This window comes from Tachypleus tridentatus, chromosome 8 (genome assembly GCF_004210375.1).
Source record: "Tachypleus tridentatus isolate NWPU-2018 chromosome 8, ASM421037v1, whole genome shotgun sequence".
Lineage (NCBI taxonomy): Eukaryota > Metazoa > Arthropoda > Merostomata > Xiphosura > Limulidae > Tachypleus > Tachypleus tridentatus.
Window position 1 is genome coordinate 4,310,006 of NC_134832.1, and position 27,041 is coordinate 4,337,046.

Here is a 27,041-nt window from a genome sequence, read left to right on the forward strand (position 1 = left end):
CTAATAGTGATTTAAACTTTCTTAAATTAAAAATTAAAGATTTAGAACATTAACAGTATAGAAAAATGTAAATGTGTTATTCATTAGTTTATTTCAATACACTCTACATTTACATTAAAAGTTAGCAGGACTTCATCAGATTTTATGACGATTTACATTATTTTCAAAGATGTATCATTTGGGTATATTAATTTCGAAACTAAACAGAATTATGTAGGTGTTGCACATTACTCTTTAAGGCATTAACATTTATTCTATAGTTACAAAAGAGAAAACAAAATGGGAAAGATTTGAAACAACTGTTTCTTGTCATTAAAAAAAATCATTTAGATATCTTAAATTTAAAAAAACAATTTGTATTTATCTATCCATTCATAAATCTACGTGCAAATTTAAACCAATATATAGTTTAAATCACTGTTTAGTACAGCATACATTACATACATATTGCTACTGTTTACAAACAAAAATGTACAAAGGAAGTGTGTTTCTTACCCTGTATATCTGGCATGTACCTCTGATACTGATCAGTTTCACTACAGAACAAAACAAATGCCAATCTTTTCAGCAACTGAGATCTCTGTTCATACTCTTGCTCTTTGCTACTGAAGAGATTGAGGGAGCCTGGATGAGCCATGGAAGCCCGAGCTAAAAATAAAAAAACTTTTTGAGAAAGAAAGGTACTTCAGTAATAATTATTTAAGCAATTATAATAATTTGGTTGGTTTTGTTTTGAATTTCACACAAAGCCACACGAGGGCTACCTGCACAAGACGTCCCTAATTTGGCTGTGAAAGATGGAAAGCAGATAGTCACCACTACACACCACCAACTCTTGTGCTACTCTTTTACCAATGAATAATAGGATTGACCATTACATTATAACAACCCCACAGCTGAAAGAATGAGCATGTTTGGTGTGATGAAGATTTGAACATGTTACCCCTGAGATTGCCAGTCAAATGCCCTAACCACCTGGCCATGCTGGATCAATTATAATTATTCAATGAATTGGTCCACTACAGTTTTTAAAAAATTTTTGATTACACATTTACAATGTTTTTTGATCTTCAGTACAAAAAGCTAACCTCTGACATTCAAATTATTACAAGACCGAAAAAAGATAAAAATTACGTGTATAACATAAGGACAGAAAGGGACCATTTGATCCACCTAGGATGTCGTATCCTCTAAATTAAACAATCCCTTAAAAAACATAGAATTCCAAGCTAGGCCTTATTTCAATATTCATCAAGCTTTCCATTAAGTTCCCTTGAATTAACTTCATCTAACACATCCAAAAACAGGCTGTTCCATAGGCCAACCACTATGTCACAAAAATAAAGCTCTCTTAGCTGAAGATGACTTCTTCCATTCTAAAATTCATACTTATGTCCCCACTCTTACCATTCTCAGCATTAAATATGACCAAAAGACAATGTATCAACACTATAAATTCCCTTAACAATCTTTAACACCTGAATCAGATTGTCATTAACCCTTCTTTTTTCAAGAGAAAACAAGTTTAGCGATTTTAACCTAACCTCACATGATAAACTTTCCATTCTTTGTATCATCCCAGTAGTCCTTCTCTGAGCCCTTTCCAACAATTCAAGGTTCTTTTTGAGGTAAGGATCAAAGACTGACAAAACAATACTCCAAATATGGCCTAACCAATGACTTATACAACTACTTTATAAATTCTTAAGATTTGTAATCAATATTTCTGTAGATACAACCTAAAGTTCTGCCACAAACAACAGCACTTTGTTTAGTGTTAAGAGACTGAATAACCAGTTCACCATGATATTTTTCTTCCACAATGCTGTTCAGGTTATCCTCATCTCATAATTCAAATTGTGATATCCAAATGCATTAGCTTGCATTTATTATAGGTAAAAACCATCTGCTATTTATTTAACTCATCAAATAATCCAAATCCTTTGTTGAAACAGAAGCATCCTCTTCACAGTCATCAATACTCAAAACTTTAATATCATCAGCAAATTTAAGTAACCTGTAACATCAAACTCTTATATTTTATAACATTATTTACAATAACAATAAAACAGCAACTCTTAATGAATGTGGTATTCTTGAATACAAGTTATAAGAACAGAGACAAGCCAGGTGGAATAATAATGTAGATGATGAAAGTACTAAAATTTGGTTAGCTTGACCAAATGTTAAGTAAAAGAAATACTTTATTACCAACTTCAAAAATAGATTAATGGGCAGAAGGATAATGGAATTAAATGGCTGTTACTGAATATAACTAACATGTATCTAATTAAATATAACAGGCAAGTGAAAGATACTTATAATTAAAACATAAGAAGTGAAACTAAAGTAAAAGAAACACATGCTTGGCTCCATTAAAACACAAAATGAGAAAACATCAACATCTAATAAGTGTTTTGAGTTTCTAATTTACAAACTTAGTCTTTGATGGTTTGACCAGACATAAAGATGTCATACAATGTAATTTAGACTTACATTTTTAACATTACCTGCGTTATAGAAGATTAACATCAACAATCAAGTATAACAAGTGATTTCCTGATTTTCAACTTTGTAGAATGTTTACATAAGTAACATATCTACACCACACATCCTTTTTTCTTCTTTCTTAATCTCAGCTTATATTTTAGCTGCATTAATTTGAAATAATTTTAAGTGTTCATCATTTAATTCACTTGAAACTGCATATTTAGGTTTGACAAAAATGAAGTGAAGATATTATAATACAACAAGAAAGTGTACAAGATGGCAAAAATGAAAACCTTTAAAATATATATAAATACAATAAACTTAACACTAAAAATGATACATAATAAATAACTATTTGAAATAACAAAAAAAAATCAATATTCCAGTTTACAGTATACCACCAAGAAAAACATATTTTAGTAATAGTGCACTATGTTAATCATGGCAGTGAGTAATGAAAACAGTATTAAGATAAAAGAAAGAACTTAAACTGGACCTGTGGCTAATGAGAAAAAGAATTACCAATTGATAAACTTTCACTTTCCTTAGTGGAGGGTTATAAGGAAATAAAAGATAATTTTTACCTAAACTGTTTTTTACAAGGGATGGAAAAAATCACATCTTGTCTATTTAAAATCAGATCATTTCACATTATTACTTATAATTACATGAAACTTAACAAATATTTGATTCTCAAATGATTTTTAGGTGTAATCCAAAAAAAGATATAACACGGATATATAAACATTTTGACATGAAGTATGACACTAAATGATTTTGAACAATTAAATCATAGAATAAAGTACAGAAATATAGTTCAAATAACTTTTCCTTCTTTAATTTTAATTTCATTAATTATTTCATTTTGGTTCATAGTAGAAGAAATATACAGTTTTAGAAAAAAAGAACTCTGTCAAAATATTCTCTCTTTATAAAAAAAATTAAGTTGTTGCTACATGGGGTACCATTGTGTTAGTAGACAGAAGAATTGGTGGGTACAAAAACTGAAGCTAGGATCCCCCTTACCTCACATAAGTTCAGTGCTACTAAAGGTAAGAAAATTTCACATAAACACATTGAATGTCAGAGTGAATGCTGCACAAATAAAGTTACAGAATATTTCATTAAAATCAGGTGACTTGCAATATGGATTCCAAATAGCTTCCTAGTATTGTTATGTATAACAATGCTTTTGTTAATTCAATGGAACATTCAATTTATGGTTGAATTCTGGTCATACAATAAATAACAGTAATATGAGAAAAACGATTATTTTAAACAATCCTGTTTTTTATGATAATAATAAAACAGCAGTACAGTAATTCAGTTTTGGAATATATTTATCCTGTCAGAGAAAACATTGCACTTTATTACAATATTAGAAGAGTATAAATCAGTTTATTTGTTATTATAGTAAGAGTTAATATTCTGTGTTCAACTATTTTGTATATTTCCATTTAAATTTAATATTTATTAATCATAATTTTACATAGCTTCTGTCACTTACTACATGATTAGTCAATTAATATAACCTCATAACCATTTTGTACTCATTGTAGTTTCCATACTATGACTTTTAATGCATTTGATATATATTTAAGTGACTTTATGGATAACATAAATGATATTTGAGATTTTTTATATAAAGGAAAGTATTTTTAATCTTAATATGAAAATAACTTTGCACACGGACTACAGAAAACAAATACTTGATATATTCATAGACTCATCCTTTTTAGTTTATTGAAAATACTTCACTAAAAACATGATTTTTTGTATTTGAAAGACTTGTAATGTTTACTGAAAGACTGTCAACTTTTATGAAGATAAACAAACTATATTAAAAGTTTGTTGTGTCACAATTTATAAAGAATTTAAATAAGTACAAAGAAGTCATGTGGTAAGTCAAATTGACCAAAGCCCATGTTGAAAGAATTAAATAAGACACGGATCAACATAAAATAAGCACATGCAAAATGCAGAGAATTTCCCATAACTATCACAACTTTTCAGGCTTTCTAACTATGTAACAAGAGCCTTGAAAATTTATTTAAGCCCACTGATGTGTTTCCCTTAGTGTAAGAGTTATTATGTAGTTTATTTAGCGATATAATATTTCATAAATATTTACTACAACAAGAGTGTCAACTATTTTAAAAGAAATAGTCATGACAACTTTCATAACATAGCTCTATATGAGGTACAAGTTATGTATGCAATCTAATTTTTTTACTAAGCTTTTGTTACATTGTCAATGTCACATTACTTGAACCTTCAGTATTTTTCTTGTTGCCTATAGAAGGTGATTTCTATAGTGTCTTCACAGCTGTAATGTAACAATAGGCATAGGAAAAATAATTTGTCTTATCAGTTGAGTTCTAAAGTAACTGAACCAGCCCATGTGGACTTTTTGACAGAAAAAAAATAAAAAATAGACAACTACTTAAAGCTATGGATACAAATGTAGTAACCAATAAAAGAAGTAAAAGAAGTCAAAAACGTTAATTTACTGAAAGAGAAGTTAGATAATGTGATTGTTAGTTTAGCCATAATGGGTGATATCTTAAAGTGTGTTTCACAGTTTAACAGAGATAAAGAAAATAATTAGTTTTGAAAAAGAGTGTTTTAAAGTAATTGAACCCATCCATGTGGATTTTGATGCAAATAAAACAATTATTTAAAGTTCAAGGTACAACTTTGGTAACCCACAAGTTAACGTAAGCAAATTTATTACAGATTGTATGGTGAGAAAGAGAGATAGAGAAGAATAATTCACCTTTTCAACTAGGTTCTAAAGTACCTGAACTAGCATATGTGGACGTTTGACAAGAAAACTGCTGCAGTTTAAAAAAAATTTTTGTAAATATTAGGTTGAGGAATAATTCGTGAGCGTTTTTAAATAATTTCATTCAAGCATGACATGCAAGACTATACAATACTTCAATGCATGAACACATTACACCCAAAACATTTATTATGATACTTTATTTCATGTAATACCTAGGTATATAGTATGCATTGTTGTAAACGAAATTGCAAGAAATTAAATGCGAAAAGCAGATGGTGTCGAAAATGCTCGATTTTGTCCACTTGACATTCCATTTAATGAGCTGAAAATGAAAGCAAGAATTAAAAACATATGAAAATCAAATACACCATCTATTAGAGCAAAAAATTATCTACGAAATGACATGAAATATTTTGCGAAAGCGTTTCATTTATGAATATATTTTTTTAACTTGAAAAAACGCTCACGAATTATTCTTCAACCCAATACAATTATCTTGTTGTTAATATATTATTTTAAAACAAGTGGATTGTGTGCTGTCTATTTATTGTTCAAATTTATCATTAACAAACTACAGCCACCTACTGTAAAAGAATCCCAACCCACATATTCAAAATTTGACATACTAATTCACAAAAATAAAGCAATTTACCATTAATAATTTCTGCATTCTGCTGGTATTTTAGTTACATTAGTAATAAAATTCTGCAGGTGAAGGTGTTAAAATATCAATGGGTCATCATAATACATTTAAGCAGCTGCCCAGACAGCTAACACTCTTTGTTTCACTTCTACTAGTGAATTTTGTGCATGCTGTACACACAAGTAAGGAATTATTTTCATTAGAAACTTTATCATAAATCTACAGTTCATCTAGCAATAGAATAATAAAATAATTTATCAGCAACTAACTTTTAAAGTTTAAACATACCCAAAAAATCTCTGAATGTTGTTTTGTCGTGGGTCATCAAATGATCAATAATAGCCCTCCAATGTCCCATGCATGTAATGTCCATTTGGAAGAAAGTAGAGTCCATAAAAAGTTCCAGAGCATCCTTTTTCCAGGCCTTTCTTGTATACTGGTAACCAGACATACTTGCAAGAAGCTGAGAACATGCTCGGAAACTTGGTGCATTATGAGTACTAAGTAAAATAAAACAATAAATTACCTGAAACCTTAATAACTAGAGGCCCCTTTTAGCTTTAAAACATTCAACATTTTAGTTGAAACCAAAAACAGAAATATAAAATAAAACCTAAAATAATACATTTTAATCTCCAAATTCAAATAAGTCCCCAACATCACATATCTTTAAAAAATACTTCATGGTATCGATGAAAAACGACAAAATTTAACTCATACCTATGATTCGAGATATGGTGTCACATAGTACATGATGCTTGTTAGTAGAGGAATCACTTTTTCCTTTTCTTCACTTACGTAGACAATGTCCAAAACAGGAATCAAAAACTGTAACAAAAATATGCTAGTCAAAAATATCCGAAATTCAGCAGCACGTATTCTGACTGCAAGTTGAGAGTTTTGCTTATGAATTTCAGGAAAATAAAGAATAAAGCTGTTCTCCACCTAATATACACACACTTTTGTAATAAATATACATAAATTATCACATGGAGAACAGAGCCTAATTAGAAACAAAAAAACTAATGTAACAATTTTTAGCATATTTATTAAATGAATATTTTGGAATAAACAAATTTCAACAGTAATGATATCTAACAATATACATGTAATATCACAAACCATGACAACTGTTCATAATATAAAATGATAAAAATAACAAATGAATCAAAAGGCAAATACAATTGATAAGGGAGGAAGGAAAATGTTATGAACAGATGAATGGTACAGAGGAATGAAACTATGAGAAAAGAAACCAAGAGAAAGAAACCCTTAAAGCATCTAAGCAACCAAGAGTGTGTACAAGACTCTAAATGTAGAGTATCAAGGAAAAAGAAACAATATGCCTTACAGTAAGCTAAGGCAAAATGAACCCAGGCTCAAGAATGGCAAGCCATGCAATGTCCTTCCCTCAGAATAGAAAAAAGGTCTCAGAAGAAACCATAATGTTAGGAGAAGTGGAAAAAAATTACCATGTCTAAAATAAGTTAAGTAAGCTTAATAGACTCTGCAGAAGAGGTCTAGGAAGCAAAACATATTCAGATAGGGGAAAAATGTGAAAATCTACACCTCTGATCAGATTCAGTAGGTTTAGGAGGAAGGCAAGCAATACAGGGAGAAGTATGGGTGGACTCTTGCTCTAGGGATCCTCACAAACCAAATAAATTGTGAGATGTAGAAAAGTACTAGCCAGGAAGATAAACTAGAAAGACTTAACCTGGAGAAATATGGATGGTCAAAATCACCTTGGGAAGAAGACTGGCAAGATGAGAAAACCAAAGGTATAAGGATTTAATCCTTTCTGAATGTATCAACAGCTATGACAAGTGAATTATATACTAGAAACCAAAAATAAAAGAGGAAACTTGAAATAGAGAAAGGTGTTCAATGCTTCCAGTAGAGGAATACCCCACACGAGGCAGAGCCACTTAAAATTTGAAAATGAGATGCCCACTCTTTGATCCTCCTTTGGTGTGATGGGATCAGAAAGGCAATTTGCAATAAGTAAAAAATAAATGGAACAGGGCACACTAAGAGATGTTTGTCGTAATATGAGAGATCTATTCTCTATCACAAAGAGGGAAAGAATGATACACTACTGTTGAGTGAAATAAGTCACCATTATCTAATAGTCAGAATGGTACATAATCAGTCAAATCCAGACAAGAGAACGAGAGTGAAGTAAAGCATGTTGGACTTCTGGAAGAGCCAGGGCATTAGCATGGTAAGACCATTGTCCTGAAGCCTTCTGCTAATTGACCAATGCCCCCTAAGTTTGTAGAAGAGTATGATAAAATAAACAAATCCAAACAAAGGGAAGGAAGCAATAAACTCGATATTGTGGAAGATATGTTAAACCAACCTCACACATTGTTGAAGAGGGAAGGAGAAATGTTAAAGAGGAGAATCCAAAGGAACCCTATTATTGGTTCTATGTCTTCTTTATTATTAACTGAAACAAGTTTTTACATATTATGGAGATAGTCCTGACTAGATTTCTATTTCTGTAACATTAGAGTTTATTCAATATGTTACATCATCTATACAGTCTTTGACCAAGCTTAATCATCCACAGACAAAAGTTCAAATAATTATTTCGAACTAACATTAGTGATTCTTTTATACATGATTTAAACAGTTTTCATGATGAACAAAGTTAAAATGGATAGCAACTGTCTAGTTCAAAGTTATACTTGATGAGAGTGTCTTGGAATGGGAAAATTATGAACAAATGACTCAAATAACTTCTAGAAAAGAAGAAAAACAAAGAATCATTATATAACAACATGATAAAACCATCACAAACAGACAGTCATGACAGGAAATTACCTGTTTATGACTACCACTGGTCAAAGCATTTCATGTTAAACCAAACAATTTATAAAAACCATCAGTAATTACATTCACACTTAACTCCCTTCCTCAAGATACCAAAAAAAACAAAAAAACATGTAAAAACCAGTTGAAAATGACCTGAAAATGAAAGTATTTCCAATGCCATTCTTTACATCTGAGCTACTTTTGTAGGTTAGTCCTCCAAGACCATCTTATGTTACACCAAATTAAATAATTGTTGCCATTTCAACTTTGTTAATTAACCTTCAGTGACATTTGTGTTTCCTGTACATATACATTCACATATAAGTTAAAATTCTTATGTATTCTTTTCACAAACTCATAACAATGACAAGTAAATAAGAAAAGGTTATTGTGAAAAACCAAAACTGAGTTTTTCCATAACAGTATGCATCCATACACAAAATCTTAACTGATTAACAACCTTTTATTTGAGAACATTTTTAACTGATCTTCTATGAAACTAATACAAGTTTCAGTAATTAATTTGCTTAAAAGTAAAACTATTAATGAGTATAGCAATTTAAAATTATTTCCTAACTGCCCTCTTAAAAATGATTAAAAACGAAATATTATACATTTAACAGCAGAACAAATCAATGCCTCACATAGCCAGAAACAAAAACGGTTTCTCTAAATAACATGGTTATCATTTTACAATTACATGTGGGAAAATTTAGAAGCCAAAGGTTAAAAGCTATTATAAAACCAAAGTCAAAGCATACCTCTGCAAGAACAAATAATGCTTGGACAGTGTATTGACCAACAAAGGAAGTTAAACTACTGGTATTGTGAATAGTGGCTACATTAACTGTGTTTCCAGTGGAAGATGATGAAGTTGTTTGTGTAAGGTTTTCTGAAAAAAAGCAACCAAAAAACATAATATAATTGTTTATCACACAACGTTTGTTATAAAAAAAACAATAACACTTAAGAGGACACTATATGTAATTAATGCAATTTAACCATCAAATGCACTTTTAGACTCTAGAAATTTCTCAACAGGTAATTAATTAGACTGTCTGGCTAGTTGGTTACACTTGCAAAACAAAAAGAAACTAAGTTATAACAAAGTCAAATCTTACAAATCTGGCTACTTTACTAAGTATATGATATTAGTTTTTAATTTTTCAATCAACCACTGATTACCTAGTCACATTTAAAATATGGAAAACATGGATTCAATTCAGGGCCCAGTCATGACTAAGTTATAATATGATAGTTCTTAACCATCAAGTATAATGTAACATCTATATTATTTATTATTAATAATACACAAAGGCAATTATGTAGATCAAGAAAGATCAAATATCAGCAGTTTCTGTATATATGAATTAGATGTAATTTTGAAGCTTAAATGATATATTTTTAAACCAATAATGCAAACTGATAAAGACCCTATAACCCAGCACTTCGGTTTCATACACTTGTCACATAGTTTGTTTTATTGTATTGCAACAAAAAGAATAGAAAAAGAAAATGTTTGAAACTTGAAATGAATTTCCTATGGATTATATAGCTTCTGTAAAATAAAATAATTTTGTTCTTGTTGTGATATTTGTATGAATTCTCAGTTTTTGAATTCTGAAAAGATTTCTTTGTGAAAATGGTTTTAAAAAAACAATTTTAAATGTTTATTATTGGTATAAATTTCAATAAAAAAAATGTTCATTCCTTCCTTCATTCTCATAAAACTTTTATAGCTTTTATTTTTATAAACTGTAACTTAGATTTTTTTATTAAAAATACAGCACACACAGTTTCATGTGTTTAAAGTCACGACTTTTCTAAAAATACTAAATTTATGAACAGACCAATTTTTTAATTTGTTAATCAGAAAGTTTCATTTGATTAGTTTTAGATTTATTTTTGTATTCATTGACATACACACACATATATACATATTTTAATACATTTTAAGTGTATTGATTCATCATTCAAAGCATTTACTTAGGCCTACAAACATTAATATAAACACACATTCACTTTATCAGTGAAACATAATTTGATTTTACAATGAAAGCTTTATAATAATTTATTTTACACAGATATACTATGTTAAACCAAAATGATATGCACATTGCTCCAAATACTGTTAATGTTATTCTGAATACAAGCTCAAACAGTTCATGTGTGAGCCAAGAAGAGTCTAAATATATACTATTGCCTACTAACAGTATAAGTCAAGAAGGACGAAATGTTAAATATGTAATTAAAAATCAACTTTCTCACTGTTTTGTTGGTATATAATATATTCCTATTTACATGTTTAAAAACGTTTTTTTTAAAGTACTGGAACAAATAGAATGTTCTTTAAATATAATTATACTGAAAAGTGCATTGTTGAATTAATACTAAACATTATTATTAACATTTCTATTTTCCATTAAATGATTGATTACAACTACTTTTAAGTTCATAATATGATTCAAATAACCTGCTGTAAGTTCATTTGACAATACATGGCCAGACCAAGAAAAGTTAACCATTGCAGGATAGTTAGAGAAAGATTTAAATTTTGTGAAAGATCTTTTTGTAGCTACCTGAGATTATGAACAACTGAAAAACTTGCAGAAGAAATAGTTTACAACACTCCAAAATTGGAAACAAAATAGAAGGTAACTCAAACAAGTTTTGTTTCTTTGTTTTGAATTTTGTGCAAAGCTACATGAGGGCTATCTGTGCTAGCCATCCCTAATTTAGCAGCATAAGACTAGACAGAAGGCAGCTAGTCATCACCACCTACTGCCAACTCTTGGGCTACTCTTTTACCAATATATAGTGGGACTGACTGTAACATTATAATGTCCCAACAGCTGAAAGGGTGAGAAAATTTGGTATGATGGGGAATTGAACCCTAAACCCTCAGATTACAATTTGAACACCTTAACCACCTGGTCATACTGGGTCCTTCAAGGGGTAATAATAACAGCGTTTACACTAGAATTATAATATTTCTAACTTATGAAAAATACAGAATAACTTAAAAAGTACCATATGCAATGGACAATGCTTGCATTTAGTAATATTTTCCAGGTCTGATTGTAATACTCACATCAATTTGTTGATATATTTTCGTGGGATTAGATAATCATTTTTGTACCATTTGAGCATGGATTATATTTGTTCAGATATTTTCATTATTTCATTATATGTACACTAGAACTTGAATATATTTTTTTATTATTTAAAGAATATATGAAACTGATTTCAAGTTAACAATTTATTTTTGTTGAAAAATCATTTATTTAAATCAAAACAATGATTATCATATTGGTATTCTTGTAAGAATATTTTTCAACAGAAATATAACATTTAAATGCACATGCGTTTTCTTATAGCAGAGCCAAATCAAGCTATTTGCTGAGTTCACCAAGGAGAATCAAACCCCTGACTTACAACTGTACTACCAGGATACTACAGCATTTAAGGGCTACATATTTCATACAGCTAAAACTAAGAATACACACCTAAAGTTTCAATTTTTTAAATACTTTTTTCCCTCACTATGCTAATTGCATAGTTTCAGTTTGTTAAGTTATATATTTTAGTAAAAATGACCCTTGTGCTTATTAATCTTAATACATAATAACATAAATGAATCTTCTGCATTGCCGTTTTTTAACCAGTTTTGGTTAAGTTGTGTAGAACAAGCACACTAGCAAATGTATACTAAAAACTCAAAGCAGAAGAATTATTCAAATAAGAAAACAAAAATTTTACAGTAAATCCATAAGTTAATCAAATACATTGTCAAGTGTATATTAAGAAGTAGAAACCAGTAGTCTGTCATTATCTACATTAAATAGACACAATCAAAACACAGAGAAAAGAACAAATCCTTATGTTTGCTACACTAAATTAGAGGAAGTGAGCAGTATAAAAAATAAGTAGCAAAACTGATCAGAAGAAACAAGTGGAGAAATATATATGTAAAAAGACCAGCATTAACTCACTTATCCAATCAACTAAACGACAAATAGTTTTGGTTCAACAGAAGGGCAAAAATTTGCTAATTAAAAGAAAATGACTAAAACAACAGTTGTGGAGTACCTGATAAAATATTGAATAAATACTACAAAAAGAGCTTAAAACATCACGTCTTTGGCTTGGAAAGAGAGCTCCTCTACTAAAATTGATGACAGAAAAATGTGGTGCCTAACAGTGTCCTAATTTTCCAAAACTGTTGTAAGATTATGGTGAAAACCTTTATCACACAAACTCTCTGTAAGTTGTCATTACTATCCCTCTCTGATAATATATATCCTTTGTAATAATGCATTGGTAAAAATTGTGTATATGTCTGAAGATGAAGTCATGTTATAAAAGAATTCAACTGTAGCATCAGCAAAACTAATTGAAGAAGTAGGAAAGTTATTAAAGAATATTCTCAAAGAAGTTAACTAAACAATTATTATTTCATAATGTATTTCTTGTATTCATGTAATTGGCAACTTGTTTGGTATAATTTTTATGTTAATTAATCCTTTTGAAGATTTAATCAATGAACAGTTGCTTGCTCAGAATAAAGAATTTGATGTAGAAATATTTCATGATATTTTTGAATTGTAGATATTGATAAACATTTGAACATCTAAAATTAAAGTTTATTTTTATTATTTGTCTTTTAATAAATTATTTATTCCAGATATAAATTTACTTGAGTTGGTGGCTTGTGTGCTTAACCCATCAATTATGCTAACAAGCCAATTGTTGCAATCATTAGTAAACAAATACTTCTCACAAAAGAGAAAAGGGTATCACAAATAGAAACACACCTGGTAAGTCACAATGTTACCAGCTACGGAAATAGTAGGAATATGGTTAAGTAAAGTGTATATGATAAACTTATGCTCTGCCTAATAGTATATTTTTCTCTTGGTTCATTGCACACTTTCTGATGTTGATGGTGATATTTTCTTTTATTTCATAGACTACTCTGCCTGAGGTCTACAAAATAGTGATTCCCTTACTTTTAGTATACAAATTATCTCTTGTGAGATGATACACAGAGAAAGTTATTCATGGTGACTTCAAGGAGTGTTCGAGGATATACTTGCTCAGTGCTTAATATCTGTGGTTATGTCAGTCTTTCTATGCTTTTCCAAATCAAGGTACACTATTTTATTAAACATTTTGTGTTGCTAACCAACACTCCCCCCCAGCATGTTATCAAAACATGGGACAATATGTGACTGTTATTAACATAAAAATCACAAAGTCATTAGAGTAGTATCTAACCAAGCTTTCTTTGATAGATTGTTTAGACAGAGTATTCATGATGAAACTTTGTAGAATGGATGGCAAATTCCATATCATGGAGACACAAGTGTAGAGGACGACCTTCAAGACGAAAGGCAGAACACTTTTGAAACATCGTCCTCTACACTTGTGTCTCCACAACAGGCAGTTGCTGTCTAAGCTTTGTTTTAGTGGGCCAGTATTTTGTGGTAAAATCACATTTCAGTTATATTACCTTAAATATATTATTACTATTTAGAAAGAAATACTTTAATTCTTCTGAAAACATGGAACAGTAAATAAAGAAAACAACAACCTCTTCTTCTTACGAAGCTTATACTTGCTTGCTGTAAATTGCTAAGCATTGTCGAATTTCACACAGGAAGATGTAAAAACAAAATTTTTTTTCAACTTATGTATGCATTTTGAAATAATGAGAAAACAAATACCAATACCACAGAATTCCCTGTAATTTATCAGGCTTAGTAATTAAGCTGCATTAGGGTCTAAAACAATATCTCTTTTTGATCACCATTTCTTCTTACCTCTTCTCCTCAGATCTACAGCAAAAAAAAAAAAAAAAATCCTACAATGATTGAAAAAGCAATGTGATTACAAACATACACAATGGTAAACATAAAGTACTTCAAAAATTGGAGAGGTACGCCAAGCCACCTCATTTTATTCACCAAATATAATATTACTGAAAACAGAAAATATAGGAGATGATTGTTTTATATTCTAGCTTGTCAATATCAGTGATTTATATTTATATTTCATCAAGAACTACACTTTGTATTTGGACATCATATACAACTAAACTGAACCAAAACTGCATTCAAAATACAATATGACACAAAAAAATCTGTATTTAGGAATTTTGTTTTGATATTTACTTTTAGATTAAGAAATTAACTATTATACATAATACTAAAATTTCAATTATAATCTACAGTTTGATATCAAACTTACTGACATAAAGTCATAAAATAGTAGTTATACAAAATTTTGAAGGTATGTCTACAAAAGTGAAGACATGCTCTCTGACCCCTACTCATAGGGTTAATGCCAAAAGTAGTTACAGCATAGGTTCAATACAGTAACCACTTTGTTGAATTTGATCAATAAATTTAAAGTGATATAATTTTCAGTTCAGAGTAAACCAAAAATAGGTGTAATAGCCGTGTAACTAATTTGTATTTTCCTTTTTCTTACTAAAACTTGTAATTTCAAAAGACAAAAGAAAGAAATATGAGAATAATATATAGACCTAATCTGTTATTTCATTTGTTACTTCCTCTGCAATAGATCACAGTTTCAATAAATCACAGCTTTTTTAATGCTACTTGACAGAGCAAACCAGAGATACAGTAAGTCTCCATATAGTAGTGAAATGCACACAATTTGTGGGATTCTTTATAAAAGAACTTTACATCAATACCCCAAATCACCAGATAACAACTCATCAACAAGTTTACAATGAGAATCATCTCCCATGTTTTGTGCTTCTTTTATTAACCAATGTATGTTTTTGTTTCTTTCAAAAATGGTGATGACATGTGTATACATGAATAATATATGTACCAGAAAAAGCAGGTGCATTTGGCACACACAACTTCTAATACATATTTTTATTAAAAAATGTATATTTGTATACATATGTACCTTATCTGGATAACTATTATTAGCAGTACAACACATCAATTGAGCAAACAAGTCTCTGAATGCTCCAGGAATGCATCAATGAATAATTCACATGCACGTCATGTAATAAAAGTGTAGTACAGCATTTCAAACGAAAGATTATGTTATTCTCTACAGCATTTGCATTGAGAGAGTAATACATAAATAAAAGAGGGTCTTGAGTTCAAATAGCTGGAACCAGTAGGAAAAGCATAGACAGCTGGGATTGGTAGAGAAATAGTGACCAGCTCACCAACAAAAATATAGAGATGAGCTGGAACCAGAAGGATTATACTAACCAGCTAAAACCAATAGGAATATAATGACAAGATGGAATCAGAAGGAACACAGTGACCATCATGAACAAGAAAGAAGTTATTCCAAGCTAATACCAACAGAAAATTCTAAATTTCCATCATCACCTTGTCCCATTTTCACCAATAGGAATTGAAATTTCTAGTTCGGAAAATAATTTAATAAGAATTTGTCTCATCAAATTATTTTCTTGTTACCTACCATGTCTGATTAACCTAATTAAATTTACTTGATGTCTTGTTACAGTAGAAAATTTCTCTAGGTTACAAAAATACATGGTTTAAACTAAATCGATTTCAGAAATGAAAAAATCATTTAACTAATCTATAAAAACATTTTGAAATCTGTGTTAAAGCCCAGGAGTTTTGAATTTCCTATTAGATTCATTTATTCATCTGTGTAGAAGTTCAGGATAATGAGGAACTAAAAAACAACAATACATTACTGCTCCATGCCACTACATCAATATATATAGTTAATAATCTTTATTAAATCATGTTTAAATTTTTACTCTACTCTCAAACATGACCTTCATTACTAGATGTTAATCAAATATCAACACATATATTTTGTTTACAGGCAAGACTCCTCAGGGATGTGGAGGAATTAGAGATGGAACACTTTATCAGTTATCTTTGTGTAGTACACTAAAATCTTGCAAAGTATTGCAAGTATCAAATCTACAACATTATTGAGTTAAAAAGTGTTAAAATGTGGTTCATATTATTATTTAATTCACATTTTGATAGGTTATATGCAGATGTGCATTCAGTACTCTCCAGTCAAAAGACAGTTAACTAGTTTCATAAGTATTAGATGTAAACTGAAATATTATTTAATATTTAATACTTGATAACACCCACCTGAGCCATATTAAAATATTTAAGAAAACATTAAAATGATAAATTTAAAAATTTGTAATTAAAAACTAATTTAAGCTTATTTTATTTTTAAAAAAATAAGTTTTTCTGGATGTTTTATAGAAAACAATCAAGTGGACATTACATTAACAAATAATAACATTTATGCTACACAATTTGCCACAGGTTTAAATATTGCATATATTCTAGTACTGCACCTTCATTAGAGACTGGAAGATCTTGTTGAGGCCCTGGTCTCACAGCAAGGTTCCGTCGTAGCCAAGTTGTCTGCTCTAAACTTGCAGCTGCTATCGTACTGCAGGCTTCTACTAGTTTCTGTGCTATGTCCTGGGTTTAAGACATCATAGCTTAAGTATATAGATTTACAGTTTAACATTTACTTGTACACCACATGTTTTTAAAACTGAAATGTTAATCTCAGGCAAGATATAACTGACTCTTGATTTCAAATATGAACATGTATAACACACTTCAAACACTGTGGTACAGGTGAACCCATATTCAATAAACATTCCACTAAAAACTAAATCAAAGTGCATTTGTTGCTCAAGTTACAAAAAAAAATGCAAAACAGCAACAATGCAAAGCAACCAAAGAATATCAGAGACAAATTATTACAAACCTTAGCATACATATTACTATACAACTCATCTAATTAAATAGTTAATATTTCTAAAACCATTAGCAATTAACAAATGTACTTAAATCAACTATAACACTTGAGAAAATTTGATCAAATTAACAAATTAGGAAATATCTACCATTTCTTTAGCACCTTGTTAAAAGCAGTAATGCCCGTATTTCTAACATTTAACTTTCTCATTAGATGTAATAATCTTTTATCATGAAACACACAAGATATATCAACATATAAACATCAGAAACCTGCAGCTCTTTCTGGTCTTTCTTTTCTTCCAGAAGTGGTGCTCGCTGGACAAATTCATGCAAGATACTAAACAAAGTAGATAAGAACAATATTTGTTACAGCTTCTTTCCACATTGTATCATGAGTCTTACAGACTGATATGACAGCTGTTAATCTTTATTAACTATACCTACCAATTATACATCTGAATATCAAACATGTTACACTACACACATAGTATAGTTATGTACATAAATTTTCTTCTATCAGTAATAACACATAATTGAATATAAGAAACTTTATATATAGAAAGTATTAAAAAATTACATAAAGCAAATTATTCTACTGTGAAAATTAAAACTTAAATTACAAAATTCAACTCACAAAACTTTAAACGACAAAACTTTACCAAACACTACAAATATGTACCAACTAAAATCTTATATCTACAAATACTCATCACTTAAACTTTGTTCCTTACACTAGAAGGTGAAATTGAACAGGTGGTAGGGAAGTAAGCTGTAAACCATCACGCCACAAACTCAACAAAGACTGGAATGACTCCACCAACTGGCTACCAGGAGTGTTCTGGACATATCTCAGGAAAAACTGAAGCATACTAACTTCAAGAGGAACTCTCTTCTGTGAAAAAAAAAAAGTAAACAAATTGATTTGGATAAATGTAAGCAAGTGTATTTTAAAGTCTTCTGTGAAAGGATGTTTTTGGTTTGGTTTGTTTCGAATTTTGCATAAAGCTACACAAGGACTATCTGCACTAGCCTTCCCTAATTTAGCAGTGTAAGAGTAGAGAAAAGACAGTTAGTCATCACCACCCACTACCAACTCTTGGGGTACTCTTTTACCTATAAATAGTGGGATTTACTGTCACTTTATAAGGTCCTCATGGCTGAAAGAGCAAGCATGTTTGGTGTGATAAGGATTCAAATCCGTGACCCTCGGATTATAAGTGCTTTAATCACCTGGCCATGGCTGGGCCATGAAAGGATATAAAGAATAGATTTGGAGCATACAAAACAAACTATCTGAGCACATTCCTGTATTAACCATGAAATAAACTGATGTAAAAAATTGGTAATGGGGAGTTTCACAATTGTAGATATTAAGGATTGTTTCTCATTAACAGATACTTATACTATAATTCCATGATTATAATAATTTTAATCATATTAAATTAATAGTTTTTCCAAACTAACTACCATGCCTCCAAGATAGCTGCAGGCATTGAGTGGTAATGAAGTTTGGGACATTGTGATTTCTGGAGCCCAAGCCCAGGTATCTGTTTGTTTTTTCTTGATAGTTATCTTGTTTTTATCTATATATTTGGATTATGTTTCCCAGGTGGGATGCTCTTAGTAGCTACATCTGCAGACATTATCCTTTAAAAAAAGTAAAACCTTTTATAGTGGAATTAGAAGTAATGTTATCATATTTGCAAGATGGAGTAGAATGTTTAATAGTGTAGGCTAGTTGCACACTCACACCTCCTGAATGCAAATGCCATATGGTAAACAAAGGACTGCTTAATGTTGTGGCCTTCAAAAAACATTTTCAATACTAATTCTATGGAAACTTTATTGTTTTACTGGACCATGCACTGATGATATGGTTGATTAGTTTTAAAATCCTGAATGATGATAGTATGTTGAATAACAATATTAAATGAGTCTGATTAAATCCCACAAAATGTAAACACATAGAGATTGTCTCAAACAACCCTGAGACTATCAGTTCATTGAATGTCTAGATTCTGGATATTGTGTCAGAGTTGAAACAATTTTTGCAATGGCAATAAGTCATACAGAAGATTTCACTAGTGGATGAGTGCCACAGTTAACACTTTAGGAGCTCTGTAAAAAGCATATGCAAGACCAAGAAACAGCAAGGGCACTATTTGTGCTGGTGTTCTGGAGGCTTTTACAGGCCACCCTCACAACCAACAGAAACCAATACCACTCTGATTATATCTAAACTATCTAAAGAGAAGCCATTGGACCCAACACTATTAACATAGTCAAGCTTGCAAGAAGCCCAAAGATCAAAGATGTGTCCAACCCATTTCTCAGCCCTTCTGAAACAGAAATCCTGATGGTCTGCTAAGAACTGGGAGTTGCTCATTAAATATCTTGAGGAAACCTTCTACAGATGTATACCCACTTCTGGCAGAAACACAAAATTTGAAAGCCAAGAAAGAAATTTACAGAGTTGAAATTAACTCAAAGATCAGCTTGGCTCTAAAGAAGTATTTTAAAACCAAGGAATAAGAACCATGTTATGGTACTAAGATCATTCTCATCATCACTAACAGTGCAGCTATCCACAACATCAAAGTGAGCCCCATTCCATCAGCACCAAAACTGTCAGTGGTTAAAAAGACAGAGGTGAACAAATGGCTCTCCACTTCAACAGCAGTCACCCACTGACAAGCATCATTGTACATTTGACCTTGCACAAAGTCCTGGTGGTGAAATGAAAAGACACTTTTCAAAGTACATACATATCTTCATATTTCTTTTACTTTACTTCTGTTCTATTCAGTTATCTATGTCAAAGAATGTTATGCTAAGACTAGACTGTCATTCATAGTTAACCCTCTCACCATGATCAGCTCAAAGTTTTGAAAGTAACTCTAAAAGATTGATTTTGATTTTTAGAATTATGTTTAAAACTTACTTAAGCCACTTTACTGCCACAATATAGAAATAAACTAGATATCACAACACAATTAGGAGATCAAGTTTTAATACTGTACAAGTTTAATGTTTTATTTATAAAAAAATATCTTCAAAAATCCTGAATCTCCCCTAGTATGAGAATTTTGATATTTGTCTCCAGCTCTTCCTTCTTGTTAGTTACAACCCTTCCAAAGTGTTGAGAATTTAATATAAATTACTCATTATAATATACCTATTACTCAGAAAAAGAACAATTGTTGTAGCCTCCAATTTTATCTATTTACAGTGCTATAAACTAGGAAATTACATTCCTCTTTACATAACCACCAATCATATCCTTTCTTTCAAAAGACAGGCCTATCTTAACAATAAGGCATGTCCATATATTCCTAACCCTCTCAGATATTGCCAATGGCAATGGTTTGGGTGTTCTAAGACATCTTGTCGTGGTTCTTTGACATGTGCTTATTGTGGTGGCAAAGATAATGATACCTACGAGTATCAACTGGACACTCATTAAATCAATTGTAATCATTTCCATCCCTCTTTTCTGTTTTCCTTCTTGGCTGAAATGGGCAGAGGAAAAAGAAGTACAATGCTTTAAAAAATGTCAATAACATTTCATATTCAGAAGTTTGGAAGTTTGTGTCCCCTGATCCATCTCAGATATATGCTGCTGCACTACCTTCCACTGCTACACTGGACAGATTTTTCCATGCATCCTTCAGAGTCCTTTTCATAACATGTTAAAATTTATTTGACCTCAGGGTTACACACATTTGCAGATCAACATCTACTATTTACAACTGTATCTGTCCCTAATGCTACATCCAGTAACTGCTTGAGTCCATCTCCTCTGACCTCTGACCCCAAGGTGAAGAACCATTATTAGGTCATGCCTTCTGTCTCTGAAGTCTTCATCTTCTGGCAGAGATCTGCACATCTGACTCAAGGCAGGCCCCATACATGTCAAAAGGCCTCTTTCTACTAAAGAAGAATCTTAAGGTTGCAGACAGAAGGGTTCTCCACCTAAATAAATAGATATGGTGGACTGTCAAGATCTTCATTCCAATTTGAATGACAATAATGCTTTGGTCAATTCCTATCATCCCTTGTCTCTCTCCTTACAGGAAACATTACTAAAACCTGCTGATACAATTTCATTTTGGTAGTTAATTTCTATCAGAATGACAGGTTGTGTGATGGATTAATTAATGGAGAGGTAGCACTACTGGTTGACCAGCATGTAACCACTTTGTCTGTGTCACAAGATACACTCTGAGAAGCTGTAGCCATCTGTATCTGTAGATTGTACTATCACTATTTGTTTTCTCTATCTCTTGGAGAAATTTACAAACAATCAGCCCTTGATGCTCTCATAGAACAGTTGCTATCTTCCTTTCAAGTTTTGAAAACTTTAATGAACACAATCCTTTCTGAGGTGGTGGTAATATTGACGGGAGGGGTCATACTGTAGAGTCTACACTCTCAGATAATTTTTCTCTATTCTACATATTTTTATGCACCTGCTCAGTATTTTGCTGGTATTGATTTATTTATGTTCTTATTTTTCTTGGAAGTTTGATAGTGACCAATGGGGCAATGATAATCTTCCCAATGTTTTGAGGGAGACTGACTGTGGTAGATGCCACCCAACCTGAGAACCACAGTGGAAGCTGAAGCAGGCTTATTGGCTATTCTTCACCACTCTCTTTAAAACAGAACCTGCTTCTTTAGTCTTCAATCCATTAATGATTTAGTGAAAGCAGTAACGAACTGTATCATTCGAGCAGCTGTTCATTCTATCCTCAAAACCTCAACATATTTTCCACAGCATCCTTCTCCATGGTAATCTCCTGCTGCCAACAGGCTCAGAAGGCTCAAAAATGGGACTGGAATATTTTTTGCAGCATTCACTCTTTCTAACTCCATTGCTTTTCAGCAGGCCCATGCCTAAGCTCGACAGGTCAAATGTCAAAACCAGAAGGAATCTTGGATTAAATTCATAACTGCATTTCTTCTATCACCAGTTCCAAAGTTGTCTGAAACAAGATTCATAAGATCAATGTGAAGTATACTTCTCGACCTCTTTCCATCTTACTCTCAGATAACCAGGAAGTCAATAATGTACAAAGCATCACTGAAACTCTCTTGAAGTGCATCTCTTATTTTTCCAGATCTTCTTTTTTTGCCCTGCTTTCTTAGCTTTCGAGTTTCAGACAGTGATCATATTTTTCTTTTTGGGCTGATTGTCTCTATGACTGTAATTGCCCTTTTACATTGGTGGAAGTTCAGCTTGCTCTTCATTGATCTGGCAGTACTTTAGTCGGACCTGATGACATTCATTATGAGATGCTGTGCTACCTCTCCCATGCTTCTCTTGCTCTTCTAGTTGTTTTTTAACTGAATTTAGCAGAATAACATTTCTCCTGATGTCTGATGTACAGCTACTGCTCTACTTGCTTCCCATGCCTGGGAAGAATCCCAAGATTCCTTCTAACTATCACTATTTCCTTGACTAGCTGTCTCTAAAAGATATTGGAGAGGATGCTTAATGCTTGTCTTGTTTGGTTCCTTGAATCAAACAACCTCTGACATGGCCATTTACTCTTTAACATTCACAGTTTTTTAACTAAAAGATTACTTCAAGTCTCTGCAGGTTTAACCATTTCCTGTTCTTTTTCACACAGGAACTTGAAGCCTTGAGTGTCATGCCTTTCTATGTTAAAACCAGTGCTGTTACTTCACAGCATTCTCTTACTATTGAAATAGTTTCTATGTTGATGACTTCTATATTTTTTGTCTGTTGCTGAGCATGAGATTTATTGAGAAACAGCTTCAGGCTGCCTTCATTCACTTGTTGAAATGGACCACAGCAAAAGGTTTAACCTTTTCTTCTACAAAACCATTAGCATTCATTTTTGCCAACAACAAAGTTTACACCACAATACCAAGCTTTGTCTCAATGTTATCATTCTTCCTGTGGTTCCTGAAGTAAAGGTCTATGAAACTTATCTTTGATTCTAAGTTACTTTTATTCCCCACATCAAGCAGCTAAGTGTACAAGGTCACTGAACATCCTCTCAGTCCTCTCTTCCACCTCTTGGGGAGCAGATGAATGTTCTATGTTGAAGATCTATAATATCATATGTTCCAAGTTAAACTATGGGTCTTCGGTTTATTGTTCTGCTAGGCCCTTTGCCTTGAAGAAACTGGACCCTATCCACCATTTGGGACTTTAGCTCTGCTCAGGGGCCATTTGAACTTTGTTGTTTCAGAGTCTGTACACCAAGATCCATAAACCACCTCTTTACTTCCACTTTTGTCTTGCAACTAAGCTTTAAATCTTTACCACATCATTATTGAAGTGGGTCTGTCATTTGATAACAGTGCTGAGTCCAAAGATCAGCCAATCCCACCATAGCTCTTTACCAGCCCCACCTGTAATCTTTCTTTATATCATCTGAAGAAGACAACTACTCCCATCTTCTCTTTGCTGAACATCTTTTGAAAAAATTGTTCTGTTCCTGTTTTTACAGATTGTTTCAAAATCAGATGATTCTGTGAGTTCTTCCATGATTTGTCATAGCTTGGTGGTTGCTCACAGGATCCACTCTACAGTTTTTGTGTTCATTTCTGAATTGTATGGCATTTCTCTTGTCTTGGATCATGCAGAAGCTAAATAGTTCAATAACTGTGCTGTTTACACTGACTTTCTTAACTCTCTACAAGCCCTGGAATCATTTAATGTATGTTCTCAAACTGGTCTTGACACTAATCAGATATAACTGGCTCACTTTTCTCTATCTTCTATTTCTATCTATTTTTTCTGGATGCCTGGCAATGTTGGTATTCAGTGGAACGAGCTCATTGACACCACAGCTAATTCCATCTACTCTGGAACTGTTACAACCTTTCATTTTCCATTTATGGATTGTGATCCTGTGATAAAAGCACAACTTCACACCAGTTGGCAGTTGATTTGAGGAAACTAGCTTCATAACTAGCTTTTCAAGAATAAACCTACTGTTGCTTTTTGGTCATCTAGTTTCTGTAAGAATCAGAGGGAAGAAGTTGCCTTAGCTAGACTATGTACTGGTCACAGTGTTTCAACACATTATTTCCTTTTATCTAGGTCTGATCCATCAATAGGTGATCTTTCAGTGAGCATAAAAGACTGTCGTACACAAAATATCAGATTTCTTAATAAAGTGTTTTTGATAAAGATTTTTACATGCATTTCCAAAGCCTTTACCAAGTCAATCTTAGAGAGAGATGATTTTTCATCTCAAGACAAAATGACTTATTTTTACATTATAGTTTTTATATATCATTTGCATAATTTATAGAACCTCCTATATGAATATTAGAAGTTTTTTTGGTAAAACTTCATATTTTATATCATATTTTATCTACCCTAGCACTAACTGAGGTAAAATCATCAAAACTTTAAAATCATAAAATTAATTGCACCATATTTTTTGTTTAAATTGTTAATATAGGTAAAACAAAATCTCAAAAATATTCACTGAAAGACAAACCTTAATTACAAGGTAGATTCAAGGCTGGTTGAATCAATCATGTTCAAACGTAAACAGTAAAAAAATACAAAAACTATTATACATTTTGAATGTCATATACTCTTCAATTCTACTGCTTCTCTTGAACAGTATTTTTTGTACTAGCATTTTACAAAAACAACATGCTTTGTAAAAGGATAACTTATTAATCACTTCATTAAGAGAGATATGGTGATCTTAATTCTATGAATTTTTATTAAAAACATAGCTGAGCTCTAAATGAACTGAAAATATTAATAACAAAAAATACTTACATTTTTGTCATGAGATGTTGGAGGAGGTTGTTTAATTACCTGTCGAACAGTTTGAACGACAGACTCCATAGGAACCACTTTTATAGCTGCTACTAACTCCACCAGCAAAAGCTGATTTTGAGTCCAGGGTGGAATCACCTTTCAAAAGTAATAGAATGTAACTAAATTAATGTAAACATGAAGAATAAAAATACAAAATATCAAGAATGATGAGGGTAGGTAACTGATGGTTCAATTTCATTTAATCAATTAACATTTTTGGTCCGCAAACTATTTTGTATTGTGGATAATAATAATACTCTCAAAATATATGATGTGGTACTGTAATTAACTAATAATAAATCTTTCTTATACATACCTGTATTTATGTTAAAAATTACCATCAAAACAAAAAAAAATTTATTGTATTTCAAAAAACAGACAAAAAAATTTCCACTTAAAGTGTAGCAGTAAAGCTAACACTGATTTTAAAATTATAATTGACAATCACAGTTTTAATTTACTGTTACTCTACTGGATAACTGCCAGAACACAAACCTTCCAACTTCTCTGTCTTACAATTTCTTTGGGTAGTGTTTGAAATTACAAAGTCTAGAAAGTTCTTTCAATTCAAAATATGATTGATTAATCATGGGTTTTACTTCCTCTGTCATGATAATCTTACTCAAATGAGCATTTACAACTATTTTCCTGATATGTCTTAGTCCTTCTAACAATATATAGACCTTTTATTTCTTAGCAAATGATTGGACATACAACATTAAATCATCCTTTAATTATCTTGTGCACAGTATAAAAGGGTGTACTAACTCTTTCAGCAAATCTACTTTTCTTTAAACAGAGAACAGTAAATAAAGAAGTAAAGCAAATAATTATCTCTTCTAATTATGACCTGTGTACACAGTTACTGCTTGTTGTAGCTTGCTATGCCTTAAAAAATTTTGCACTTGGAGGATGTGGAATGAAATAATTATTTTTAGGTTTTATATGTACAGTTGAATAACCAAAAAAAACGTAAATTACTTCACTGACACCACAGTCTTCCATTATAATTTTTCAAGTTTAGTGACCAAGCTGCATTTGTGTCTAAAAAAAATATGAAATTTTGAATAGGCTAAAGAATCAACTTATCAGCACAAATGTTTGTATCGAAGGAAAGAAAAGACACCATTGTATTTAAAAATGACTGAGAAAATCAATAAAGGGGCATTCTAAGTTGTTGACTGGTTATTCACATGTGGTACACAGAAGAAAGTGTACATGAAAAACCATTTTTAAAAAATTAAAGGAGGTTAGCAAGGCTACTATGTATAATTCATTAAATATAGTGATAGCTCAGCAAATAAAAAAGATAAAACGTTTTAATTTTATATTCTAGCTTGTAAATATTGGTAATTTGAATTTCTAATTTGTACAAAACTACAGACTTTGTAGTTGGACATCACAAATGCCTAATTTGAACCAGTGCTGCATTCAACGTACCATACAACACCAAAAAATTGATGTTTGTGTTTTTAATATTTACTTTCAAATAAAAAAATCAAATAATGTATAATATGAAGGAAGGCAGCTAACCATCATCATCCATCACCAACTCTTGGGCTACTCTTTTACCAATGAAAAAGTGGAATTGACCATCATATTACAAGTATCCAAGGCTGAATGAAAGGGCAAGAACATTTGGTGTGATGGGGATAAATACCCGTGCCCCTCAGATTACAAATCTATCACCCTAACCACATGGCCATGCTA

At 31.4% G+C, this 27,041-nt stretch overlaps 1 protein-coding gene across 1 annotated transcript in view; it reads right to left on the minus strand.

Annotated features, from left to right (window-relative positions):
- LOC143258429 (protein DOP1A) overlaps positions 1-27,041 on the minus strand; it is a 172,709-nt gene that overhangs the window by 38,931 nt on the left and 106,737 nt on the right. Inside the window, 9 exon segments of the mRNA XM_076517355.1 lie at positions 496-648; positions 6,210-6,447; positions 6,642-6,749; positions 9,503-9,633; positions 14,564-14,578; positions 17,095-17,224; positions 17,783-17,849; positions 18,244-18,404; positions 25,290-25,427. Of these exon segments, the coding sequence (XP_076373470.1) occupies positions 496-648; positions 6,210-6,447; positions 6,642-6,749; positions 9,503-9,633; positions 14,564-14,578; positions 17,095-17,224; positions 17,783-17,849; positions 18,244-18,404; positions 25,290-25,427 (1,141 nt within the window).